Here is a 20,680-nt window from a genome sequence, read left to right on the forward strand (position 1 = left end):
GAGGGTTTGGAAGAAATTAAAGCGTTTTGAGTACAATAAATTTTTTACTCTTTCACGGAACAATTTTTATCAGCGGAAATAGTTGATGGGTGAATAAATAAACTTTTCAAACTTATATTGTGAAAATTATTTTCATCAAAGTTATGGTGAAAAATGGTGATCTGGCAAAAAAAATCTAATTTGATTTTAGATCCCCTAGTTGTTGGTTTCTGTATACTCTGCAAAAGGGCTTAAAATTATGACACGTCAAAGATTCAAAGCTTCAATAAACAGTGTAATATCTAAACTGCCCTGCATGATTCAAATATTACAAAGGTGCCCCGAAACATTCACGCGATGCCACTTTAAATCACATTTTCGAGCCTGTCCAGTCCAGTGCAGAGCACGGCCCGCGGTAGAGCGACTCTGATTAGGGTTTAGTACAGAGACCTTCAAGGAGGAGATAAAGAGAAAGAGAAGCCATGAGTAGGAGCTTGGGGATACCAGTGAAGCTATTACACGAGGCATCAGGCCATGTGGTCACAGTGGAGCTCAAGAGCGGGGAGCTCTACAGAGGAAGTATGGTTGAGTGTGAAGATAACTGGAATTGTCAGCTCGAGAACATCACCTACACTGCTAAGGTAATATGTAACTACTTTGTCATAATTTTTTGTGATATTCTTTTTGAATTTATGTAGTATGGTTGAAGGCGATTTTTGGCTTACTTTTTTTCCTATGGATCTGAGGAGGTTGATTTTATCTCTTTGCTCCGAGTTGATCGCTGTTAAACCCTAGAATTATAGGTTTATGGGAAATGTGAGTTTTGAATTTTAGGTTTTTAATTATTTGAGGATATGACCTGATGTGTGTATAGAGAGAATAGCGTGCTGGACTATTTTGGCTTGCTACCGAGGCCGCTATAGCCTACCATTACTGTAAAGGAGGGATGGAATTTTACGAAGGGAGATCTATAACATTACAGAAGCCTTGTTTCTGTTTTGAGAGAATGAATGGAGTTTTGAATAATAAAAAATTATGATGAAATTGTTTGGAATAAGTGATCCAGAATTTAAACTGATTTTAATAATTCCTTGCTTTTTGTGCTATACAGCATTCCTCGCTGGTGGTAAGACCATGGATTTTTATGTGTAGGTGCCAGCTTTGTACATTTTCTATTTAACAATTTTTTGGTTTTGGTATCAGAATGTAGTCATCTGTTAGAGAGAAAATACTTCTGTGGTTTCAGAATGTACAAAAAGAGTAATATTTTTGTAGCTTGGGGTTTCTAGGAATCGAGTGATGAGAGTAACAATAGCCTGAAAATGAATAATTGGTTATCTTGTGTTTTTTTTTCTTCTTTTTTTTTTTGGGATAAAAAAGTTTGTTTTAACTATCGAAGATACCCAAAAAAAAAAAAAAAAAAAAGCAAGCTAAGCACAAAAAGTAGGTCTAGCTTTTTGTATAGACTTGAGAGAGGTCATTTACTATACAAAGAGTATTAAATCAAGCAAAAACCTCCAACCATCTTGTGCCTTTTCTTTTTCTTGGTTAATGACTTTTGTTCTTACATGAGTTGGATGTATCTCTTATGTGCTTTTATGGTGCACGGGATGTATCTCTTATGTGCTTTTATGGTGCACTCATAATTTTATTATTCGTGCTATGATGATTACTTTCCCTTCACTTATTATTTGTTTGCCTTTTCTGAATACATGGAGTAGACTTTTGAAAGATTTGAATATATCTTCGGTCTTATGTTTTTTCTGTTTACTTGTGCAATAAGTTTATTTTCATTTAATCCCCATCAGTTGCTGAATTCAGTTCTTCTTCAACAGGATGGGAAGGTTTCACAGCTTGAGCATGTTTTCATTCGGGGCAGCAAAGTCAGGTGCTGTATACTATAAAATGTGTTTTCACTTGAGATATTTGGTCACTGAATATCATATTGACTAAATTATCTTGAAAACAATACAAAATTTTTACAGGTTTATGGTCATACCGGACATGTTAAAGAATGCTCCAATGTTCAAGCGTCTAGATGCTAGAATCAAGGTATCCATACAACTAAGTTAGTTCTCCTGAGTCACATTCTTGTATCATGATTTTTGACTTAAATTGTTTCTAAAATCTTGAAGGGTAAGAGCTCATCGATTGGAGTTGGTAGGGGCAGGGCTGTGGCAATGCGGGCTAAAGTAAGTAGTTTTTTTAATTATAAATTCTGTATATTTATATGATATATGTATATGCATACTCGAATTTTGGGCTCGTTAACAAAAAAAATTGTTGTAAGGGTGCAAAATTTGATCGAAACTCAACATTCCAAATGCATTAATATCCATGGATGAGAATATTGGATACTGTAGGCATACGTGTTTCTATAATCGAAAGTGGTGACAAAGTTCAACTTTTTATTTATAGTACCAAGCCAGACTATCAAATTAATGAGCTTAGAGAGATCTTTGGTGCTTGTTGTGCTTAACCGATATTTGCCGCTGGTCATGACTGACCTCTGTATTTGGTGTACAGGCTGCAGCAGCTGGCCGTGGAGCAGCACCTGGTAGGGGTGTTGTACCACCTGTTCGAAGGTAATCCTCTCTTGGAAAACTGTAGGTCATCACCTTCTCTCTGGAGCATTATTGTCAACTACTGTAGGTCATCTGAGTAATGGTTGAGTTTAGGAAATTTGATGAAAAATGATTCTGCTTTTCCAGCTTATAAGGGGGGTGGGAAAAGAGATTATGTTACCGGACAATCACAAGCTCAGTTTTTGTAATCTATTGAATATTACTAATTTGATCTTTTATGTGTTTGGATTTTAGACAGTCTATTGTTAATGTGACATTTTTTATTACAGCCAAGCATGGTGATATGGTCTCAGCTGATCCATTAGCTTTTGTGTGATATGATAGATGAACTATGGCTTGATTTGTTGATGCTGCTTTATTTCAACGCCTGTACTTGATTTAGTCGTTTAGGACGTGGAGCCTCGTTCCAAGTGTTTGCCACTGATGTATGCCAAATCATAAAATCGTGATGCCCATCTTATAATCATAAGCCTTTTGTTTGATGGGGCACATCAATCAGGGGTGGAGGCAATCTGAGCTAAATGGGGCTAGGATCAGTGTTTGGCTCAAGATAAGATTATTTCTTAGTGTTGAGCAATTCAAACCGAGTTCTGAACTAGTCGATTTGAACTTAATCTGATCTTTAGCTAACCATTGGCCCAATTTAATAGCAATATGATAGAGCATTTTTGACGTTTTGCTAGCGGTGCTAGTCAATGTCTTAAAAAAATTAACATAATTCTATCACTTTCCTGGTATTAGGCTTTGTATATGTAAAGATTTATGCCAAGACTTAAAATTTCAGAATCATAAATTATTTAATGCAAGTTTAATATAAACATACCTATTACGGCAAAGTAAATAAACAGGTAGTATGTTTCTCACATGGCATTAACCATTTGTAAGCTTTGGAGTGTGCCTATTACAACCAAAGTTGTGAACAAACAGAATTACTCGTGATTTACTCATGACTTGACAACCAAACTCAAATTTGGTATGGCTCGATCAGTAAGCTTCCAAGCCCATAGCTCATCATATAAAACAATAAATCTTTAAAATAAACCTTTAAAATCTTATCCTATGACTTTAAATATAAGAGATAATTGACAAATATATAAATTAGGAGATTTAAATTAATTTTTCGAATTGAACTCTCGAGTCTTAAGTGAATTCTATCAAGTTGAGCTTGAGTCAAACAATACTCGGCTTACCTCAACTCAGTTGCATCCCCAAATTCATAATTGATGATATTTTAGACTGAATCACTGGGTTAGATTATAATTCTGTTCCAATTTTTAAAGAACACTTGACTCTTATTCACAAGTTTTAGTCTTCTTCATCAACCAGACTGTGTAGGGTGCAGCTAGGGTTGCTGCTGAATGCCAGGAAACTTATTACATGAAACAGAAGGCACACATAATCATAACGCCTAATTAATGCAAGTAGCCATAGAGTTCCAGGAAGCAAATGCAGAAATTCCAGGGGTTAGAAGCATCGCACGTGGGACCTGTAAGAACAACCCTAAAGAATCTGAAGGGAAGCAAGGCATTGGGTCTAATTATTGGCCACGATGCAAACTGACCAGGCTTGCACATTGTTTGGTCATTCTCATGAACTCTCAAGTTCGTCCAAACCCTTCCATCCATGGAACCCTGGAAATGCAATGCAGGTAACATAATATAATTCAGTTCAGCCTTCACTAGCTATAATTCCATATCAAATTCGAAACCGCTGAAGATCATCTTTACCTGAAAATTCCAAGACCGAATATAAGCCCTTGACCCATCCATTCTCAAGGTGTAGTAGTTGCACATCAGCTGCATCAATCACACACTTCCATTAGTCTACATTAGAGATAATTTGATCTAAGTCGAATTGAACCAAGGTCAGTTCGAGCTCAAATTGAAGGTATAATGTCCAATTCAAGGTTGAGTTTGAACTAGTAAATAATGTCAATGGAGGGTTGTCGATGGTGTAAACAATATCATCGAAGAGGTGAACATCACCAATTGGACAAATAATCCGATCTCAAATTGAATTACCAAAGCTCTAACTCCAAGTTGATTTGTTTAAACCAAGTCATGAATTTGATCCAAATCAGTTTGAATTGGATCCACCCCTAGTCCACATATTAAATATTTGTGATTTCACCCAAGAAAACAAAAACTTATCAAACTGTAGCAACGTCTTATGAGGTATAAAGCAAGGCTTAGACAGAAAGGGAACCTGATGATCTTGGCCAAGGTCAACCATCCACCAGGCAGAATTATGTCCATCTTCCATCCGTGACCCAGCAAAAGATGTTCCCTAACATGGATAAATATTATTCAATAACTGTTAACAATGCTCATAGTGAAAAGGATTACTGCAGACTGCAATGGTTTGATTCATCGTATGTCACACCTGGTAAGCTCTCGAAGCCAAAACCTTGGGATCAGTGAATCTTGAAATGGGACTACTAGCTGTAATGGTAATTCTCTGAATCATGCAGTTTAAGCACATCAGGGGCTCTGTATGAATACAATGACCTACAGAGAGAGATAAAATTCATGATAAAAAGCAGAGAAGAAAAGAACCAGGGACTTCACCTTAGCAAGGACAGGATTCACCCATTGATGATCCCCATATGATGTGCCTGCAAAGTACAGAACTCCATTGCTGTCCCCGTCACATATGTACAGGAGCTCCTTGAAACTAGATCGTCTGTGTTGAAATCTTACACTGCAAAAGTATAGATATCTTAGTCACTCTTCTTTGAATGTGTCTGTAGGATAATATTCATTTCACAGCTTATTTTTAAAATGCATCCCCAATGAAAGAATTGTGAATTCAGATTCAATAAATACAAAAGTCACTGAGAAATTCATTTGTATCCAAAGAAACACTTCCTCTGGAAGATGATACAACAAGCAGGCTTAAGCCATTGATATGATCCCTCTGAAGCATTTTGTCCATTTTGCTACCTCTTATCATCATAGAAGAAAGTGAGTATCGATGAAATGTTTAAACAAGAACATCAAAATTATCCCAGTATTTTTCTGATACGAAATAAGATTAAGAAAGCAGGACTTTCACTCTAAATCAACAAAAAAAGTTTAGAATCTCATTGCAGTTTCCTAATTTTGCTCAACACGATGCATGATCAGGACTCATTAATGGAGGACTACAGTATTCGATACTTGCTTTTGGTTATTTCCCAGCTCTGCTGATCCAGATTCAATAAATCTGATTGCCTCCTTCACCTGAAACATTAACATAAAGGAAAAATTAATAAACTGATAAATGTTTACTAGAAAAATAAATGAACATCCCACAAAAGAAATGCTCAACTTACAAGATTATCAAAAACAGCAATGTGGCTTCCAAGATTGCTACTATCCAACTGTAAGTGCAAGAATAATACAAAAGAACTGCAAGTCAGGCTAAGCTCAGAGTCATATTCTAAGAAGACTTGCACAAATTTTCATCCAGGCTTTACATACCTTCTTAAGCAAGCCATATGGCAGTAATGGAAATCTCACAAAAGGCAACAACTCATTCACTGATGGAAGTCTTTCCTCAAAAAGCTGTTCAGGAGTTAATTTTGTCATTAGGTCATCCACCATCTCCCACTGACTTAATTCCTTTGCTTTCATGCACCACATTAGAATTGAATTAAGAAATCTTTCTTCAGATGTCACTGTAAGATCTTTTTGCTGCAAAACAAAAAATATATGTATATATATTTTGAGAAATAATTTCAACAAACCAATTTCCATTGGTTATTACTACTACTTGGAGAGCTCTTCGAAAAAAAGGTACTTTAAATCTAATTCATAAGGGTTTTAGACTGTGGCTTAGGAGATTGAGCATTTTCTTCAGTAAATCAAAGAACAACATTTTCATTGCAGCGTCATAGTTGCAATGAAAATGTTGTTGCAATTGACCTGATGGTTTTTTGAAAGGATTATGTCTTTAAATGCAGCAATCTTAATTCTATAGCCAAGTACCAATCCCAAGTAATTTTTTTGAAAGTAAAAACCCACCTGAATAATACTGCTAAAAGCTGCCTCATCTAACAAGACAAAGTCAATGCTTGCAGTTGTGCAATAATCGAAGTGCATTGAGAATTTCCTTTCACACGTTTCTTCAATAAGTTTGCACGATGGGATGGATGAAACTGCTTGCAGAATTGGACATACTGAGTCCTGCAACAAAGTTCAATAGTCAGCTTTAAAAGCTACAGCAGAATTACTTTGCCAAATTTGTCTGCTTCCTTGTCCACTAAACTTGTGCATAATAGAAAAACTGATGTTGTATGACCTTCATCCACTAGAAGAACTCCATCCCTGCATGTAATATGTACATGAAAGATATTAATATTTCATAATTTAATTATCACAGAAGGGATCTCTTCTTTTTGTTTTCAGAAGTCCAAGACTGCAAGTCACTTCTCCGTTCATTTAGTTCTAGTCATACAAAAAGCATTTAGAAAAAGTGACTGGAATAAGATTTATCCAAAAAAAAAAAAGCATTAAATTATGTCATTTAGCACAATAAGGAATGCTTAGCTACCTCCGAGAGGCATTCTAAAAGCAATTTGCAGCATTCCTGATGAAGGAGGGTGACTCCAAATTGGTCAGCCAATAACAGAAGCTGGAGTAACAAGCTACCAAAATCCGTTGTATCTTCCATATTGAGTTTGCCGCTGTACATAAATTCAAGCATAATCTTGAATGCTTCTAATGACACATCCTTCAAATGAACTTCGGAGGAACTGCTCTCACTCATTCCATTTGTGAACATCTGCCAAAGTAATCGACTCCTTTAAAATTATTTCTTGTAAATTGATAAAAAGGGAAAAAAAAAATACACAACCTAAAAGCAGAACCATTTATACAAAGCTGTGTAATTTTACTCCACAGGAACACAAGGGAGATACACAAAGAGGAAGCAACATAGCATGGGCTTACTTTGGCAAATGGAACACTCCATAAGCTGAGAACAATTTTATGAGGCTGGGCAACAAGACCATGACCCTCAATGCATATGTTTATGTCACTGTACTTGCCAATTGAATGCAACTGCTGAAGCCTCTGTGCACTGATGGGAAGACCAAAGGGGAAGACTGCACAACAATGTGACCAAGAGCACGGATATGATAACTCCACATTCTTTCCAGAATCAAACAATTTTTTATTCAGTTTGAACCGTTCTATAGTTTCTTCGCACTGCTTCACCAATGGCATCACTTGAAACTGTGAGCTCAAAGCCAACAATGAACCAAGTTGTGGCTCTGAAATCTACATCAATTAAAAATCATATTGAAATCAAATGGTATTATAAAAGCCTGAAATGAATACCTTAACGTTTACCTAAAAGGATCCAAGTTAAGCCAAAATGACCAAAGTTAAAATGAAAAGAGAGAAGGGGATAGATGCTAGATGAATAAGATTGCTTTAAAAGAGAATACTTTGCAGATGAAGGGAATAGATCCATCTTTAAAAACTATAAGAGATATAATTTGCAGGCTGAAACTATCAAAAGAGAATAATTGCAAGAATGCATAAGATTGCTTAGAGAAAGAACTAAAATAAAAGATACCTGGGTCTGGCCTGTGTAGATATGCTGGAGAAGTGCATGGAGAATTGGGTATCCTACACCTTGCAACTGAATAACATCTTCATCCTCCAAAGGAAAATTGCCAGATGCTTGCAAAATAACCTTGTGTGCTGGAACAGGTTTTTCCTCTGTACCGACAATGAAGAACACATCGGATAACTCCCAACTCTCAAGAAAATTTTCCAGACCCCAATTTTCATAGTCTGTGCGCTCACCTTTCACTTCCTTGTCACTATTATCCTCACTTTCATAGTCACCACAATCTACTTGTTTCCACAGCAACATGTGGTTATGTGTTAGCGGCAATACATTGACATTCCTATATCCAACATGTCTGTCCCAGCTACTTAACCCAATATATTGGATGCTAAAATTTGGATTTGAATCCAGCCACTGAAACACAAGATTACAAAAGGGGTATCTTCCCTTACCAACACTAATCAAACCATCATAGATACTAATCCAGTAGCTCTGAAAAGCTGAAGAACAACACAGACCAATACCAGCCACATCAACCACAGTTTTCCCATCCACCTCAATTTTCAACCTACGATTCCCATGACTACCAAGAATCACAGTATAATGAGGACTATTATCTCTCTTATAATGATAGTGCTGGCTTCCCACATTCTCCCTAAAAACAACTGTGACATCATTGTGAGCAAAAGCTTCAAAAGCCACACAACCCCGCCCAGCTTCCTTAAACTTCAAATCTTTTCTCCAAGCACACTCAAAAGGAGCTACTGTTAGAAATTTTTTCTCTTTCTTCTCCATCATCTCGCCTTACAAAAACAGATTCAGGAAAAAAAAAATCAATACCCTTTAGTTACCAGACAGTATCGACATTTTCAACTACAAAACTATAAAATATATTTAGTATGACAGAGCAAAAACCCCACCTTGTCTTAGTTGTCTATCAGGGAGAAAACAAAAAACCCCCAAAAAAAAAACACTTTGGAAAAACTAATGGTTCAAAAACTTGTACAGATCATTTACATAAAAACGAAATACAGTTACTTATAAAAACACAGAAGAACAGGAAGCCTGTGCTTTATAGCCACGATAACCATAACCGTTAGAAGCTGACCCGCAGCAAATCATCAGATTAAATAAACCAATAACAGTTCAAACATCACTATCTGAGAAATTGGTAGAAGCGCGAGTAGCTAGAGTCGAGAAAAGTTCTGAACCCAATTACAAACTCAAAACGCTGCTGCCATCACTGGCAGGAGTACAAATATCTCAAACGACAACTCTAACAGAGGCCCACAAAAATCTAGACGAGAGACAAATAAATGAAAGGGAATTCGAAAGAAACCGCAAAATATCAGCTTCAAAATTTAATGGCGGGTATTTCCTAACTTACCTTACAAAAACTATTCATGGGACCGATTTCGTAGGCTAATCAAATACGAAACGAAACCAGGACTGATACATTCAAATCAAGAAAAGAAGATGTTAATTTGAGGTGGTTTTTTTCTCTTTGTCCTGTTAGGTGGGCAAATTGGAGAATGGAATGGATTGGATTGCCAGTATGGACGTGATGTTGATGTGGGATTTTTTCGGTGTTAAATTTATGGCCAAAATTAAATTTCAATGAGTGAAAATTGAACGTGGCCAGTAGCCATGTCAAGTGGGATGCAAGTGAAGGTAAGATCAACCAGATTTTTTATCTTCGCCTCGGAGGCAACCTCGGGATCGATTACTTGTTTTGCTATTCCAGAAGTGTTCATTTTGGGACATCTCATATTCTCATGTTAAATAAGTTACCGAAATTCGGGATCCGGGTTACATCTATATTTTTTACCCTGATAAGGACTTGACCCGGTTAAATGATCTCTCTACGGTTCCATTAAAATTTTAAAATAGATATATTAAATATATTTATTTTGATATAAATAAATATTTATAGCTCTAATGTTCATTGTCTCCTCAGATTTGGATCCCGGATTAAAGTTTTTTCATCCTCAAATTTTAATAATAAATGTTATCGTTTGATATAATAGTTTGACTAAATTAACCTCCTATTTAGATTTGGTTTGAGATTTAAAATGATGATTACGTCTCAAAGATTAAGGTATTTAAACAAAAACTATTTTCCGATTAGATTGACATTTTTGATTCGGGATTAAAATCATTGGTTACATTTATACCTTAAAATTTTGAAAACTCAAACTAAAGATGAATATAATATGAGTCAATTTGAATTCAAATCAAATGATTTAAGTTCGAAGAGGGATTCCTCTAACTTGACTCAATTGAGTCTTTTGAAAAATTGTGGATAACTTTTCTTTTTTTTCATACCGATTCTTTCTTTCTTTGTCTTTTTTTTTTTTTTAAGGCCAAACGACTATTTCCCATCCAAGGTATGCTGTAAAGACAAGTTTCCACCATTTAATTATAAAAACACCAAATACCACCCATGATAGGTTAAATTTAACAAAACTCTAACGGTAGTAAATTTAATCTCATTTTCTCCCCTAAAAGTTTTAAAACTAATATTTTTTCTCTAAGCTAAGTTTGAAAAGATCGCATTTCCCTCCCTAGGGTTTATTTCCAAACCCTTTCACTTTCTCCGACGCTATCACCGACTGTCTTACCCTCCCGACGGTTTCTCTTCCACCGACGGCCCCCCTCAACTCCACCCCAACCCATCCGGCACAGAGATACGTCGTCTGGGAAGAGAAATCGTCTTCCCAGATGAAGACGACTCATCTTCCCAGACGACGACGAGTCGTCTCGTCTTCGTTCTGGGAAGATGAAGAACTTCGTCTTCCACTACTTCTTCGACGTCGATCGGACATCCAAATGGACAGAAAGAGATCATCAGAAGAAGAGGATGCTTCGGGAGGGAGAGGTCGTTGGCAATGGAGCCGGAGATATCGTCGGAGATTTCAAAACGAAACCCTAGGGTAAAACTGTGATTTTTTTAAAACTTAGGCTGGAGAAAAATTTTAGTTTTTAAAGTTTAAGGGGGTAAAAGTAAATTCTATTTTAGTTTATTTTTAATATTATAGAGAAAATGATGATTTTACCCTTACCACCGTTAGAGTTTTGTTAAATTTAACTAGTCATGGGTGGGTGTTTGGTGTTTCCATAGTTAAAAGATGGAAACTTGCCATTACAGCATATCTTGGTTGGGAAATAGTTGTTTGGCTTTTTTTAAACTGTTTTTCTGAGGGTCTTATTGTCAATAAAGTTGAACCGTGTTAATTATTTTAATTTCTAAATTTCCCCACTGACCAAGAAGTTCATGAGCTTGGGCCCAAACTTACTAAGAAGTTCATGAGCTTGGGCCATTTATTTGTATTGCGTTTTGCCCTCCTAACTACATTTGGACCTGGCTCGGCGCGACCAAGCTTTATTTTTCACAACAGTGTTGCTTTAGATCGGAAGCTTGTAAGTTGTAACTGATCTCCTTCAAATTCTTTGTCTCTTAATTTTCTGATTAGAAGGATAATTATTTGTTACATATTAAAATTGATTATAGCTTGCTAGATCAATTTGCTTGCTTCACCTAAGAAGTTCGATGAAATGTTACTGACAAATATTTCTTCCACTTCATGAACTTTGAAAATTTGTTTAATAATCTTCTGCAGTGCTCCAGATGGCTTGGTTGTCAATAATCGTATCAGTAGGTGTGACCTGGGTGGCTTCACTGTACAAAATTCTGAATTCGTCACGTTCACAATCCAATTCTGTATTTTCGAGGACAGGTAAGTTGACTTGTAGCTTTCTTTTTGTGGGTTTTGTTTTTTGTTTTTGTTGATTCGAGTAAGCCGTTTACATATTAAAATCAGGTGACAAGAGAAATGTATTGCTTGTTATTGCCCACCCAGATGATGAATCTATGTAAGTTCATTGAACAAGCTCTTTTGTGAATATTTTGTAAGACCATTTCTTATGAAGAAGTGGTATTTTTGCAGGTTTTTCTCCCCAACAATCAATTACATGACTTCAAGGGCACATAATGTGTTCATATTATGTATGTCAACAGGTAATTCATTGTGATTGATTGATCAATTGAGTTACATCTGCTTCATTATTCATTTACATATCAGAAGTTCATTGACAAAAGAAATATAGGACTTGTGTTGTATTTCCGAGCTTCAAGCCACTCTATTTCTACGAAGGTCTTTCTTTTTGTGATGCAGCTAGCTTCTTTGTGGGTTGTTCTCCATTAAGGACTTCTTGCCATCTCTGTGTATCCGAGCATTGTATATTTATGGGTGTTAGTGTGTGAAAAATATAAGTTTTATATTTGTTTCTTTCTCTTTGTGTATGGTTGAGTAATTCTTTGAATCATGTAACATTCTGTAATGTCGTCAATATAATGTTTCATTATAATACATTTACTTACCATGTTGTTTGTTTTAAGTAGGTAATGCAGATGGGATGGGGAACATCAGAAAAGATGAACTGTATCGGGCTTGTGCAGTTTTCAAGGTGACGTGCCTTGGCACCAAAACAAGTTAGAAGATTAGCATTTTTTTTTTTCCAGCAGCTTAATTCTGCTTGAGTAGTAGTGTTATCATTGCATTTATCTTCTTTTTTGGGTTACAGCCTATTCTTCGAGCATGAGTAATAGGGTTGGGACCAAGAATTTTTCACACTTGGACAATTGTGTTCACTCAATGCATCACTAGCTGATTCTATCCTAAATGTTGGTTTATAATTACTTAATGTTCAATCCATTTAAACAGGTTCCACCAGAACATGTGAAGATCCTTGATCAGGTAGATTTCCAGGTAATGCCATGCCTCTCTAAGAACTATAACTTCTGCTAGTAGTTAAATAAATATTCATGCCAAAGATTTGGCTCATCTGGCATTTTTATTAGGATGGTTTTGGCAAAGTGTGGAATCATAACTTGCTAGCCAAGATTGTTGAAGAGGAAGTTATTACTCATGCAATTGACTTGGTGAGATCTTTTGTCAAGTTAGTCTCATTGGACTTTTTCTTTCCCGCTTTGTTTGATTGGCATTTTGTAGAAAGATATGCACTTGTACTCCCTTATGATCTATGTGAAAGCTTTGGTTGTTCATGTAACGGCCAGACCCAAAAACATGAACTGAGTGTCCCTTCTGTTTTAGAAACCTAAACAGCTTTTTCTTCCTTTTTTTTTTTTAATAGTGCATCATTTTCATCGTATCATGTTATTCTAGATAATCACTTTTGATAACTACGGTGTTTCGGGCCACTGTAATCACCGCGATGTTCATCATGGTATATGGTAAGTTTAAGCTTCTTTAATCAATGTCGAATTGATTTATTTTCTTGTAACTTCTCAACTGGTTGATTGGTTCGTAGATTACTAGGATAAAATGTATTTTCTTCCATTAGATCTGCATTTAATATAGAACCCACAACATACATTAAATACATAAATTAATCAGACTATCATATGAGTGAATTGGAGATTTGGTGAACGGTTGGCTGCTTTGCTCTATTTTTAGAAAATTGACAATTGTTTTATGTATTTTGCATTGAATGCAGCAACTTCTTGACTGAAACTTCCCGTGGCAATACTGAGGCATGGGAACTTGTAAGTTCTTTTCACTGCATTTACTTCTTGTTTCTGGTTTTACAAATTTTTTATCCTACTCTGCCAATCTTATGCTTGAATTGCTGAAATACTTTGTGAACTACCTGTTCAGATTAGCACTAACATATTTCGCAAGTATAGTGGACCTCTTGACATCTGGCTGTCCATCTTGTCATCTGCAATGCATTATCCCAGAGGAAAGTTTCAGTGCTTACTAAATGAGCATCCTGGTAAAAGCTTTCTGGCAATGTCAGAACACCGTAGCCAATGGGTTTGGTACGCATTTTTCTCTTCTATTTTCAGGCTTGTATTTAAAGTGCTTTGTTTTCTGATTGCCGACTTTAATTTATCTTCGAATTTGCAGGTTTCGGAAGCTTTTTGTATCATTTTCCAGTTATTCATATGTAAACACCCTCAGAAGGATTAACAATTAGCTAAATTTTTGTGTTGCACAATGACTGAGACACAAAATATAACAGGTGTTTTAATGTCTTTTTCTGTATCAGTATTCCGTCTTTTTCTGTGCAACTTCCTCATTGATGTATTTCTTCAAATATTAAGGGCAGGAATGCCGGTCTATACCTTTTTGGAAGTACAATTTTCATCTCTAGGGGTGTTCTAGTTTGAGCAAGGGTAGCCTCAGTTCAAAATCGAATCGAGCCAACTTTAACTCAATTGAGCCATTGATAGATTAATATTTTTCAACAATTCTTCTTTGACAGATTTTTGACAAACTCATTGCCAATTGAGCAAGTCGAGCTCAATCTTTAATTGACCATTGTAGATTCGATCCAAACTCAAACTGACTTTTTTTTTTTTTTTTTTATTTGGTTGAGTTCAAATCCACCCCTATTCATCTCTAAGGGTGTTCAAGTTTGAATAGGTAGCCTCAGCTTAGGATCAAGTTAAGTTAGCCTAACTCAATTGAGTCATTGGCAAATTCGACCCTCATTCTCCAACAAATTTTTTGGCTAACTCATTTTTTATAAATCAAAAGAGTCGATCTCAATCTTGAATTGACTATTTTGGATTTGATTTGAGCTTGAATTAGTTTATATTCAAATTCAATTAGATTTAAATCCACCTTTATTCGTCTATTTCAATATCTAATTTAAAAAGAAAAAAAGATGGATAAAAATATATGTAAACGGAAAAAGATTAATAAGTATACATACATTTTCGTTGTTATTCCTGAATTTTCAACAAGAAGTTAGTACTGAAATTGGCTGTTGGCAAATGTGCTCTCACAGATAGATCGAGTACATTCATTCAAATACATCAAACACCACTTATTACAGTTCAAATTAAAAGATGAAATTACATAAGCCTCCGTTGGCACAAGTTGAATAAAAAACTTAAAAATCTATTATTTTCAACTAGAAAAACGTCCTAACATTTTCAAACAACTCATCTCAGACGCAATCCAATGAAGAGAACACCGTATGGGGGGCAACCTAAGTTGCTCAATTGAAGAATTTAATGAACACCAAATCTGGTCTCCAGGAGAAAGTTAGCAGGCTGATGAGTTTTTGCTGCATAACCAAACTTGGAGGTACTATACTTCCGGTGAACGCCAGTAAGTTTCCCCGTTCCTGACTTTTGATGGAAACTAACCATCAGTCTTGAGCATTCACTGCCAAAACCCACCCAAGAAATTTCCATGATCAGTTCCTTAACACACCAGAAATCAGTGGAAGCCAAGCTGCAGCTGCACCATTTTACATAAAATGATACTGCCATGATAAGAAGGAAAAAGTAGATACTTACAAAAGATGCTCTTCCGTGTAATTGGTATGCCACTCGCTTGTCTTACTCCATTGATTGGAGCCAGTTAGAGTGCACTGAGCTGTGTAAATTGCAGCAGCAGCTAACATAGAAGGCGGAAACTTGAGCATTTCATATTCAACCAGGCAAAGCTCGATCAAGAAGAATGACAGAAGCTCAAGCTGCTTTCAAGTGCACAATGAAATCTGGCTATCAGAACCTATCTGGTATGATTTGTGAAATCTAGATGACATTTATACATGTACTTTTATAACAAACCTTCTTATCAGACTGAGAAGCTTTGAGAAACCTCCTCATAAACACATAAGGAGTGGGTACAGATACATTGAACTGCAGAGTATTAAGTATCAACTTCTCCTGCACGCATAAAAATGTATCATATTGCAACTCTGTTCTATTTGATATATGAAATGCAAATTCATACAATTGAATTATACCATGTCAAGCACTTCTTTTCTGCTGTAAGCCTTATCAGATATCAGGATGAGATCCTCTACAACAGGAACTGATACTTCTTCGTATTTGCATGCAAGAAGCATGGCTGTCACCCCAACCAGCTGAAGCTTCTTCCTAACTACTGGTTGAATTGCTAAGAATCTATCAATGAGATTAACAGTGAGATATAAAGTCTCATCCATCAGTTCAAACTTATAGTGCACCTGAAATTTTTAATTGAAATTGTCAGTGATGTATACACTAGAATGCCACCCCTGATGTTTCATCACTAGGCAACATAGAAAGAAGTCAATTGGGCAACATTTCATGTACCTCAATCAGCCAGTCAATGAGAATACCTCTCATCCTCTCATTTACATCGAATTGCTGTGTCATGTAGTTTGGTGGGACACAGCTAGTACTCTGCAGGCAAGCATTGGCACATTAGTCTTGGTAAATCAACCCTTAACAGTAAGGTATTTCGTCCATCAGATCATAGTATCAACAAGTACATCTACCAGCATCATAGATTTTGGTAAACAAGAAAAACCTCAATTTTTCTAATCCTAAAAAAAAACTTCTAATGTTTAAGCATTTCAAGAAACTCACACCTCAACTGACTTCTTCAACAATATAAATAGCCAAGTAAACAACAATGTGAATAAGGCCTTTGTCTTACAGTTGATACTAATAAGAGAATTAGAGAAAAAAGGGATCCTGAATCACCTCTGCTTTCCTGTAGAAGTTATACAAGTCATCAATATACTCAACTACAGCAAGTGGGTCCTTTTTGTCTGTACTGTCTATGTCTGCAACAGGCTCTTCAGACACATCTTCCATTTCAACCTCCTCCTGCAGAAGAAAAACATCAAGGATGCCCGACCATGAATTTGTTGATACAGGTTCAATAACAAACTGGACAATATTTACAGTAAAGAGTGTCCATATACCATGCTGTCAAACTCATCCAGCATTGTTTCTGTGTGTTGCACAAACATCGGCACAGCCAATTCATCTTCCACATCAAGGATTATACAATCCTCTGACTCCATTGAAGTTGGGGCTGGTAGGACTGGCCTCTTAGCTTCCTGCAAAGGTAACAACGATCAATCTCTTTTATCTTGTCACCAATCTCTTGTTTTTGCAAAATGAACAAGAAATTCAATTCATAGCTGACAAAAATGCTACCTTGGACTCAGGTTTAAGTTGCTGTTTGTTAGCCATCTGAGCAGCAAACTTCCTAAACAAACAGCAAGAATCATTCAGAAAAGCCAAAAAAGAAATTACATTTTGAATCCAAATACAAACATGCTCAAAAAGGAAGAGAAAGACAAACTACTGACCTAGTAATCGGTCGATTCACAGGAATAGGTGGAGGAATAGGTGGGTGGTTCTTATCACAGATTACATTTCTTCTACATCAAAAAAATAGAAAAATGAAAATCAGAAATGGGAAATGTAAGACAACCCCTGACAAAACATAAATCTCTTTTTGATTATCGGGTTGTAGACACAAAGAAATGAAGCATAAACTTTAAAAGGACATAGAAGCGAAGAGTAACAAGAAACCAAACCATCCTACAGTGTGCAACTACCTAGTAGTCCTTTGGCTTATTTGAGTTTAACTTATACACTAATCAGAAACAAGACAAATAAAGATATCCCATAAATCTTTTATCTCCGTCTAGTTGCAGTTAAAAAAAAGGTAAAGGAAAAAAAATTTAAAAGAAGAACACTGTAGTGAGTAGCTAAATCAATCATTATGGTTTAAAGAAAATTACTCGGACAAGGCTCTTTTATGGACTGCACAATGATAAGGTTGAGCTCCAATTATATTCCGATTGATTATGCTTAATGCCCGCCGATTGTGTCCAGTTGCTGCCACAAGCTTTCCTCCTCCAGCGTGTAAACCCCCTTTGACTCATAATCAAAACTCATTTGGATTTATCAGTCAAATTCAAAATCTAAACCCAAAATACCATTCTTCAAATCTACACATTCAACAAGAGATTTGTGAACAAAATTTTAATTGTACCTTGAAGATTTGTTGCTCCAACCACACCTGGGTTGTTCTCCTCTGATCCAGCCATTTTTGTTTATCTATATACAAAGAAGAGCTATAAAGAATCAAAATCTACCCACCAACAAACACATAGAATCACAGAAATGTAAACCAAACTTCAAAAAATACAATCAAAATTTAAAGATTTTTAAAAAACAAAATCAAAAAGCTTTTTTCTTAATACAAAATACTGGAAATTAAAAAGAAAAAAAGACTCAATCAAGAACAAAAGATCAACAAAAAAACAAAAAAACAAAAACCACTTCATAAAATCAAAAACCCATCACTGACCCACGAATCCAGAATCCCTCAAAGTTTCTTTTATGGATTTCGATCAATCAAATTCAAATTCCAAGTGAGAGCGTCGCCTCCAGTCCAGGCGTTGAAACAAAAAGAGAGATTACTCAAAAGAACTCCATAAGACTCAGCACTATAGAGTAATATCACTCTCTGAATCTTTGAGTTCTGGGATTTCTTTAGGTTTCTGCGTTTATTATACCAAAAAAAAAAAAAATACAAAGAGAGTAGCGAAATTGAGACGGAAAGAGCGGATTTGTCCGCACAAACATTGCCTGTTATATTTTTTTTAAAACTAACGGCTAGTTCACCTTAACCGTCGGATCATTCTGATAAAAAGCCGTCTTCTCTTGTGTATTACATAGCATGTGCTTTCAAATATTTAACTCATTTATTGTGACACTGACACATTCATCAAAGCCCTTCGTTAAAAATGTTTTGGTTTTTGTTTTTACAGACTTCTTAAATCTTCTGGAGAACACAATAATCCCTCATGTTTTAAAAAATTTTCCCAACACCCCTCTGTCATGTGAGAGAATAAAAATTTTACAGTAAAACTATATATACACACTTTTAAAAATACAAATATTTATATAAATAATGTATTATTAAATGTTAGGTGATTTTAAATTAAAGATAAAATAAAACCTAATTATATGATAACACATCATGTATATATTTAGTTGTATATTAAAAAAGTGTACATATAACATTACTTAAAATTTTTTGATGTGACATTTCTCTAAAAGGAAAGTGTTCTCCTCTAAAAGTAGAGTTTGATTCATTCCAAACTATTCGAATTCAAATTGAATAAATTGAATTTGAGTCAATAATTAGACTTGTTTTAATAAATGAGTCAAATCTAAGTTGATTTGAATATTTAAATTTGAGTTGACTCAAATCACAAACACTGTCTTACTCTATATATATATATATATATATATATATATATATATATATATATATATGCTAATGACTAGTTAACTGTGACCTTTAAATCATTCTAATTAAAAATTGTGTTCTTTTGTGTACGCTTAACCGTTATTTATTATGTGTTTTCAAATATTTAGTTTTTTTTTTTTTTAAGACACATTCATCAAATCCCTTGGTCAAAATGCATTGGTTTATCTTTTTAACACACTTCATAATTTGTCGAGTACACAATAATCTCCCATGCTTTAAAAAAATTCTCCAACGTCCCTCTTTTCTCTATCACGTTAGAGAGTAAAATTTTTATTGATATGACATTCCTCTAGAGGAAAAATGCTCTCCTCTAAGAGTAGAGTTTCATTTATTCCTAGTTATTCAAATTGAATTAATTGAGTTTGAGTCAATTTTTAGACTTGTTTTAGTAAACAAGATCAATTTGACTTGATTTAAATATTTGAGATATAGTTGACTCATATCACAAACATTGTCCTGCTATGCTTTTCAAAACTAATGGCTGGTTAATCATGATCATCCAATCGTTTTGATAAAAAAATCATGTTATGCTTTCGAAATATTTAGGGTATTTTTTCGGCAGACGTTCATCAAAGCCCTTGGTTAAAATTTTTTGGTTTTCCTTTTCTATCACACTTCTTAATTCTTCTTGAATACACAATAATTCCCCATGCTTTAAAAAATTTCTCCAACATCCCTCTTTCCTCTGCCATGTAAGAGAATAAAAATTTTATTAATGTGGCATCCATCTAAGAAAAGAGTTTGATTCATTTCAAGTTTTAAATTCAAATTAAATTAACTAAGTTTGAGTCAATAATTAGACTTATTGACAATAAAAAATTTATAAATATGCTGAATTTAAGTTGATTTGAACATTTGAGTTTGAGTTGATTCATATTACAAATATTGTCCTGTTATATTTTTTTTAATTTATGACTAGTTAATTGTGATGGTAGAATTGTACAGATAAAAAGTCATGTTCTCTTGTCTACGTTTAACAATTACTTATTATGTGCTTTCAGATATTTAGGTTATTTTGTCCGACTTGTTCATCAAAGCCCTTGGTTAAAATATTTTGTTTTTTCTTTTTTAACACACACATTAATTCTTCTTGAGTACACAATAATTCCTCGTGCTTTAAAAAATTTATCTAACGTCCCTCTTTCGTTTGTCATGTAAGATAATAAAATTTGTATCGATGTGACATTTCTCTTAAAAAAATGCTCTCATCTAAAAGTAAAGTTTAATTTATTACGAGGTATTTAAATTCAAATTGAATAAATGAAGTTTAAGTCAATAATTAGATTTGTTTTAATAAACTAGTTGAATATGAGTTTATTTGAATATTCAAGTTTGAGTTGATATAAATCACTCAAATCAAATCCAAATTTAAATTGTTTTCAAATTGCAATTGAGCTTCAACTTATCGTTTTAAAGCTAGTTTCAAATGGACTCAAGATTTAAATCAAT

At 34.9% G+C, this 20,680-nt stretch overlaps 4 protein-coding genes across 12 annotated transcripts; 2 read left to right on the plus strand and 2 right to left on the minus strand.

Moving 5' to 3' along the window:
- Positions 1–337: 337 nt before the first annotated feature.
- Positions 338–2,837, plus strand: LOC123229546 (small nuclear ribonucleoprotein SmD3b-like). The gene is made up of 5 exons (XM_044655435.1): positions 338–620; positions 1,815–1,867; positions 1,965–2,031; positions 2,115–2,171; positions 2,506–2,837. The coding sequence occupies exons 1-5, from the start codon at positions 462–464 to the stop codon at positions 2,566–2,568; spliced, it is 399 nt and encodes a 132-aa protein (XP_044511370.1). The 5' UTR covers positions 338–461; the 3' UTR covers positions 2,569–2,837.
- A 998-nt stretch (positions 2,838–3,835) lies between these two features.
- On the minus strand, positions 3,836–9,666 carry LOC123229545 (BTB/POZ domain-containing protein At2g30600). Of its 2 annotated transcripts, none has more exons than XM_044655434.1 (13): positions 9,511–9,666; positions 8,127–8,926; positions 7,496–7,825; positions 7,098–7,328; positions 6,569–6,730; positions 6,026–6,238; positions 5,878–5,925; positions 5,727–5,785; positions 5,132–5,264; positions 4,947–5,021; positions 4,770–4,850; positions 4,292–4,360; positions 3,836–4,195 (listed from the first exon to the last, which is right to left on the minus strand). In XM_044655434.1, exons 2-13 carry the CDS (start codon positions 8,919–8,921, stop codon positions 3,977–3,979), a joined length of 2,415 nt encoding a protein of 804 aa, XP_044511369.1. In that variant the 5' UTR covers positions 8,922–8,926; positions 9,511–9,666; the 3' UTR covers positions 3,836–3,976. The 2 variants fall into 2 exon arrangements, with proteins under 2 accessions (XP_044511369.1, XP_044511368.1); XM_044655433.1 differs by lacking the exon at positions 9,511–9,666 and adding an exon at positions 9,044–9,441.
- A 1,719-nt stretch (positions 9,667–11,385) lies between these two features.
- On the plus strand, positions 11,386–14,281 carry LOC123229547 (N-acetylglucosaminyl-phosphatidylinositol de-N-acetylase-like). Of its 6 annotated transcripts, XM_044655437.1 has the most exons (11): positions 11,386–11,543; positions 11,744–11,860; positions 11,945–11,996; positions 12,071–12,141; positions 12,526–12,590; positions 12,848–12,892; positions 12,985–13,065; positions 13,310–13,377; positions 13,641–13,689; positions 13,802–13,965; positions 14,054–14,281. In XM_044655437.1, exons 2-11 carry the CDS (start codon positions 11,752–11,754, stop codon positions 14,121–14,123), a joined length of 774 nt encoding a protein of 257 aa, XP_044511372.1. In that variant the 5' UTR covers positions 11,386–11,543; positions 11,744–11,751; the 3' UTR covers positions 14,124–14,281. The 6 variants fall into 6 exon arrangements, with proteins under 6 accessions (XP_044511372.1, XP_044511371.1, XP_044511374.1 ...); XM_044655436.1 differs by lacking the exon at positions 11,386–11,543 and having other exon boundaries at positions 11,550–11,860; XM_044655439.1 differs by lacking the exon at positions 11,386–11,543 and having other exon boundaries at positions 11,550–11,860; positions 12,848–12,880.
- Positions 14,282–14,902: 621 nt separating this feature from the next.
- Positions 14,903–18,514, minus strand: LOC123229548 (G2/mitotic-specific cyclin-2-like). 3 transcript variants are annotated; one of them, XM_044655444.1, is made up of 12 exons: positions 18,263–18,514; positions 17,945–18,009; positions 17,691–17,823; positions 17,253–17,321; positions 17,098–17,149; positions 16,860–16,997; positions 16,636–16,761; positions 16,243–16,332; positions 15,912–16,133; positions 15,733–15,831; positions 15,457–15,638; positions 14,903–15,322 (listed from the first exon to the last, which is right to left on the minus strand). In XM_044655444.1, the coding sequence occupies exons 2-12, from the start codon at positions 17,997–17,999 to the stop codon at positions 15,166–15,168; spliced, it is 1,323 nt and encodes a 440-aa protein (XP_044511379.1). In that variant the 5' UTR covers positions 18,000–18,009; positions 18,263–18,514; the 3' UTR covers positions 14,903–15,165. The 3 variants fall into 3 exon arrangements, with proteins under 3 accessions (XP_044511379.1, XP_044511378.1, XP_044511377.1); XM_044655443.1 differs by having other exon boundaries at positions 15,457–15,635; positions 17,253–17,324; XM_044655442.1 differs by having other exon boundaries at positions 17,253–17,324.
- Between the last annotated feature and the right edge of the window lie 2,166 nt (positions 18,515–20,680).

Source organism: Mangifera indica, chromosome 11 (genome assembly GCF_011075055.1).
Source record: "Mangifera indica cultivar Alphonso chromosome 11, CATAS_Mindica_2.1, whole genome shotgun sequence".
NCBI classification, from domain to species: domain Eukaryota; kingdom Viridiplantae; phylum Streptophyta; class Magnoliopsida; order Sapindales; family Anacardiaceae; genus Mangifera; species Mangifera indica.

What these genes read in the sequence shown, in the direction of transcription:
- LOC123229546 (XM_044655435.1), top strand. Translation starts at nt 462, where the DNA reads ATGAGTAGGAGCTTGGGGATACCAGTGAAGCTATTACACGAGGCATCA. An exon ending in ACATCACCTACACTGCTAAG is followed by an intron (nt 621 to 1,814) that starts GTAATATGTAAC and finishes CTTCTTCAACAG; the next exon opens with GATGGGAAGGTTTCACAGCT. An exon ending in CTGTGGCAATGCGGGCTAAA is followed by an intron (nt 2,172 to 2,505) that starts GTAAGTAGTTTT and finishes TTTGGTGTACAG; the next exon opens with GCTGCAGCAGCTGGCCGTGG.
- LOC123229545 (XM_044655434.1), bottom strand. Translation starts at nt 8,921, where the DNA reads ATGATGGAGAAGAAAGAGAAAAAATTTCTAACAGTAGCTCCTTTTGAG. An exon ending in TTGCTGTTTTTGATAATCTT is followed by an intron (nt 5,786 to 5,877) that starts GTAAGTTGAGCA and finishes TTAATGTTTCAG; the next exon opens with GTGAAGGAGGCAATCAGATT. An exon ending in GAGCTGGGAAATAACCAAAA is followed by an intron (nt 5,265 to 5,726) that starts GCAAGTATCGAA and finishes ATACTTTTGCAG; the next exon opens with TGTAAGATTTCAACACAGAC.
- LOC123229547 (XM_044655437.1), top strand. Translation starts at nt 11,752, where the DNA reads ATGGCTTGGTTGTCAATAATCGTATCAGTAGGTGTGACCTGGGTGGCT. An exon ending in CATATTATGTATGTCAACAG is followed by an intron (nt 12,142 to 12,525) that starts GTAATTCATTGT and finishes TGTTTTAAGTAG; the next exon opens with GTAATGCAGATGGGATGGGG. An exon ending in GATGTTCATCATGGTATATG is followed by an intron (nt 13,378 to 13,640) that starts GTAAGTTTAAGC and finishes CATTGAATGCAG; the next exon opens with CAACTTCTTGACTGAAACTT.
- LOC123229548 (XM_044655442.1), bottom strand. Translation starts at nt 17,999, where the DNA reads ATGGCTGGATCAGAGGAGAACAACCCAGGTGTGGTTGGAGCAACAAAT. An exon ending in GTGAATCGACCGATTACTAG is followed by an intron (nt 17,150 to 17,252) that starts GTCAGTAGTTTG and finishes CTGTTTGTTTAG; the next exon opens with GAAGTTTGCTGCTCAGATGG. An exon ending in TCATTGACTGGCTGATTGAG is followed by an intron (nt 16,134 to 16,242) that starts GTACATGAAATG and finishes TAAAAATTTCAG; the next exon opens with GTGCACTATAAGTTTGAACT.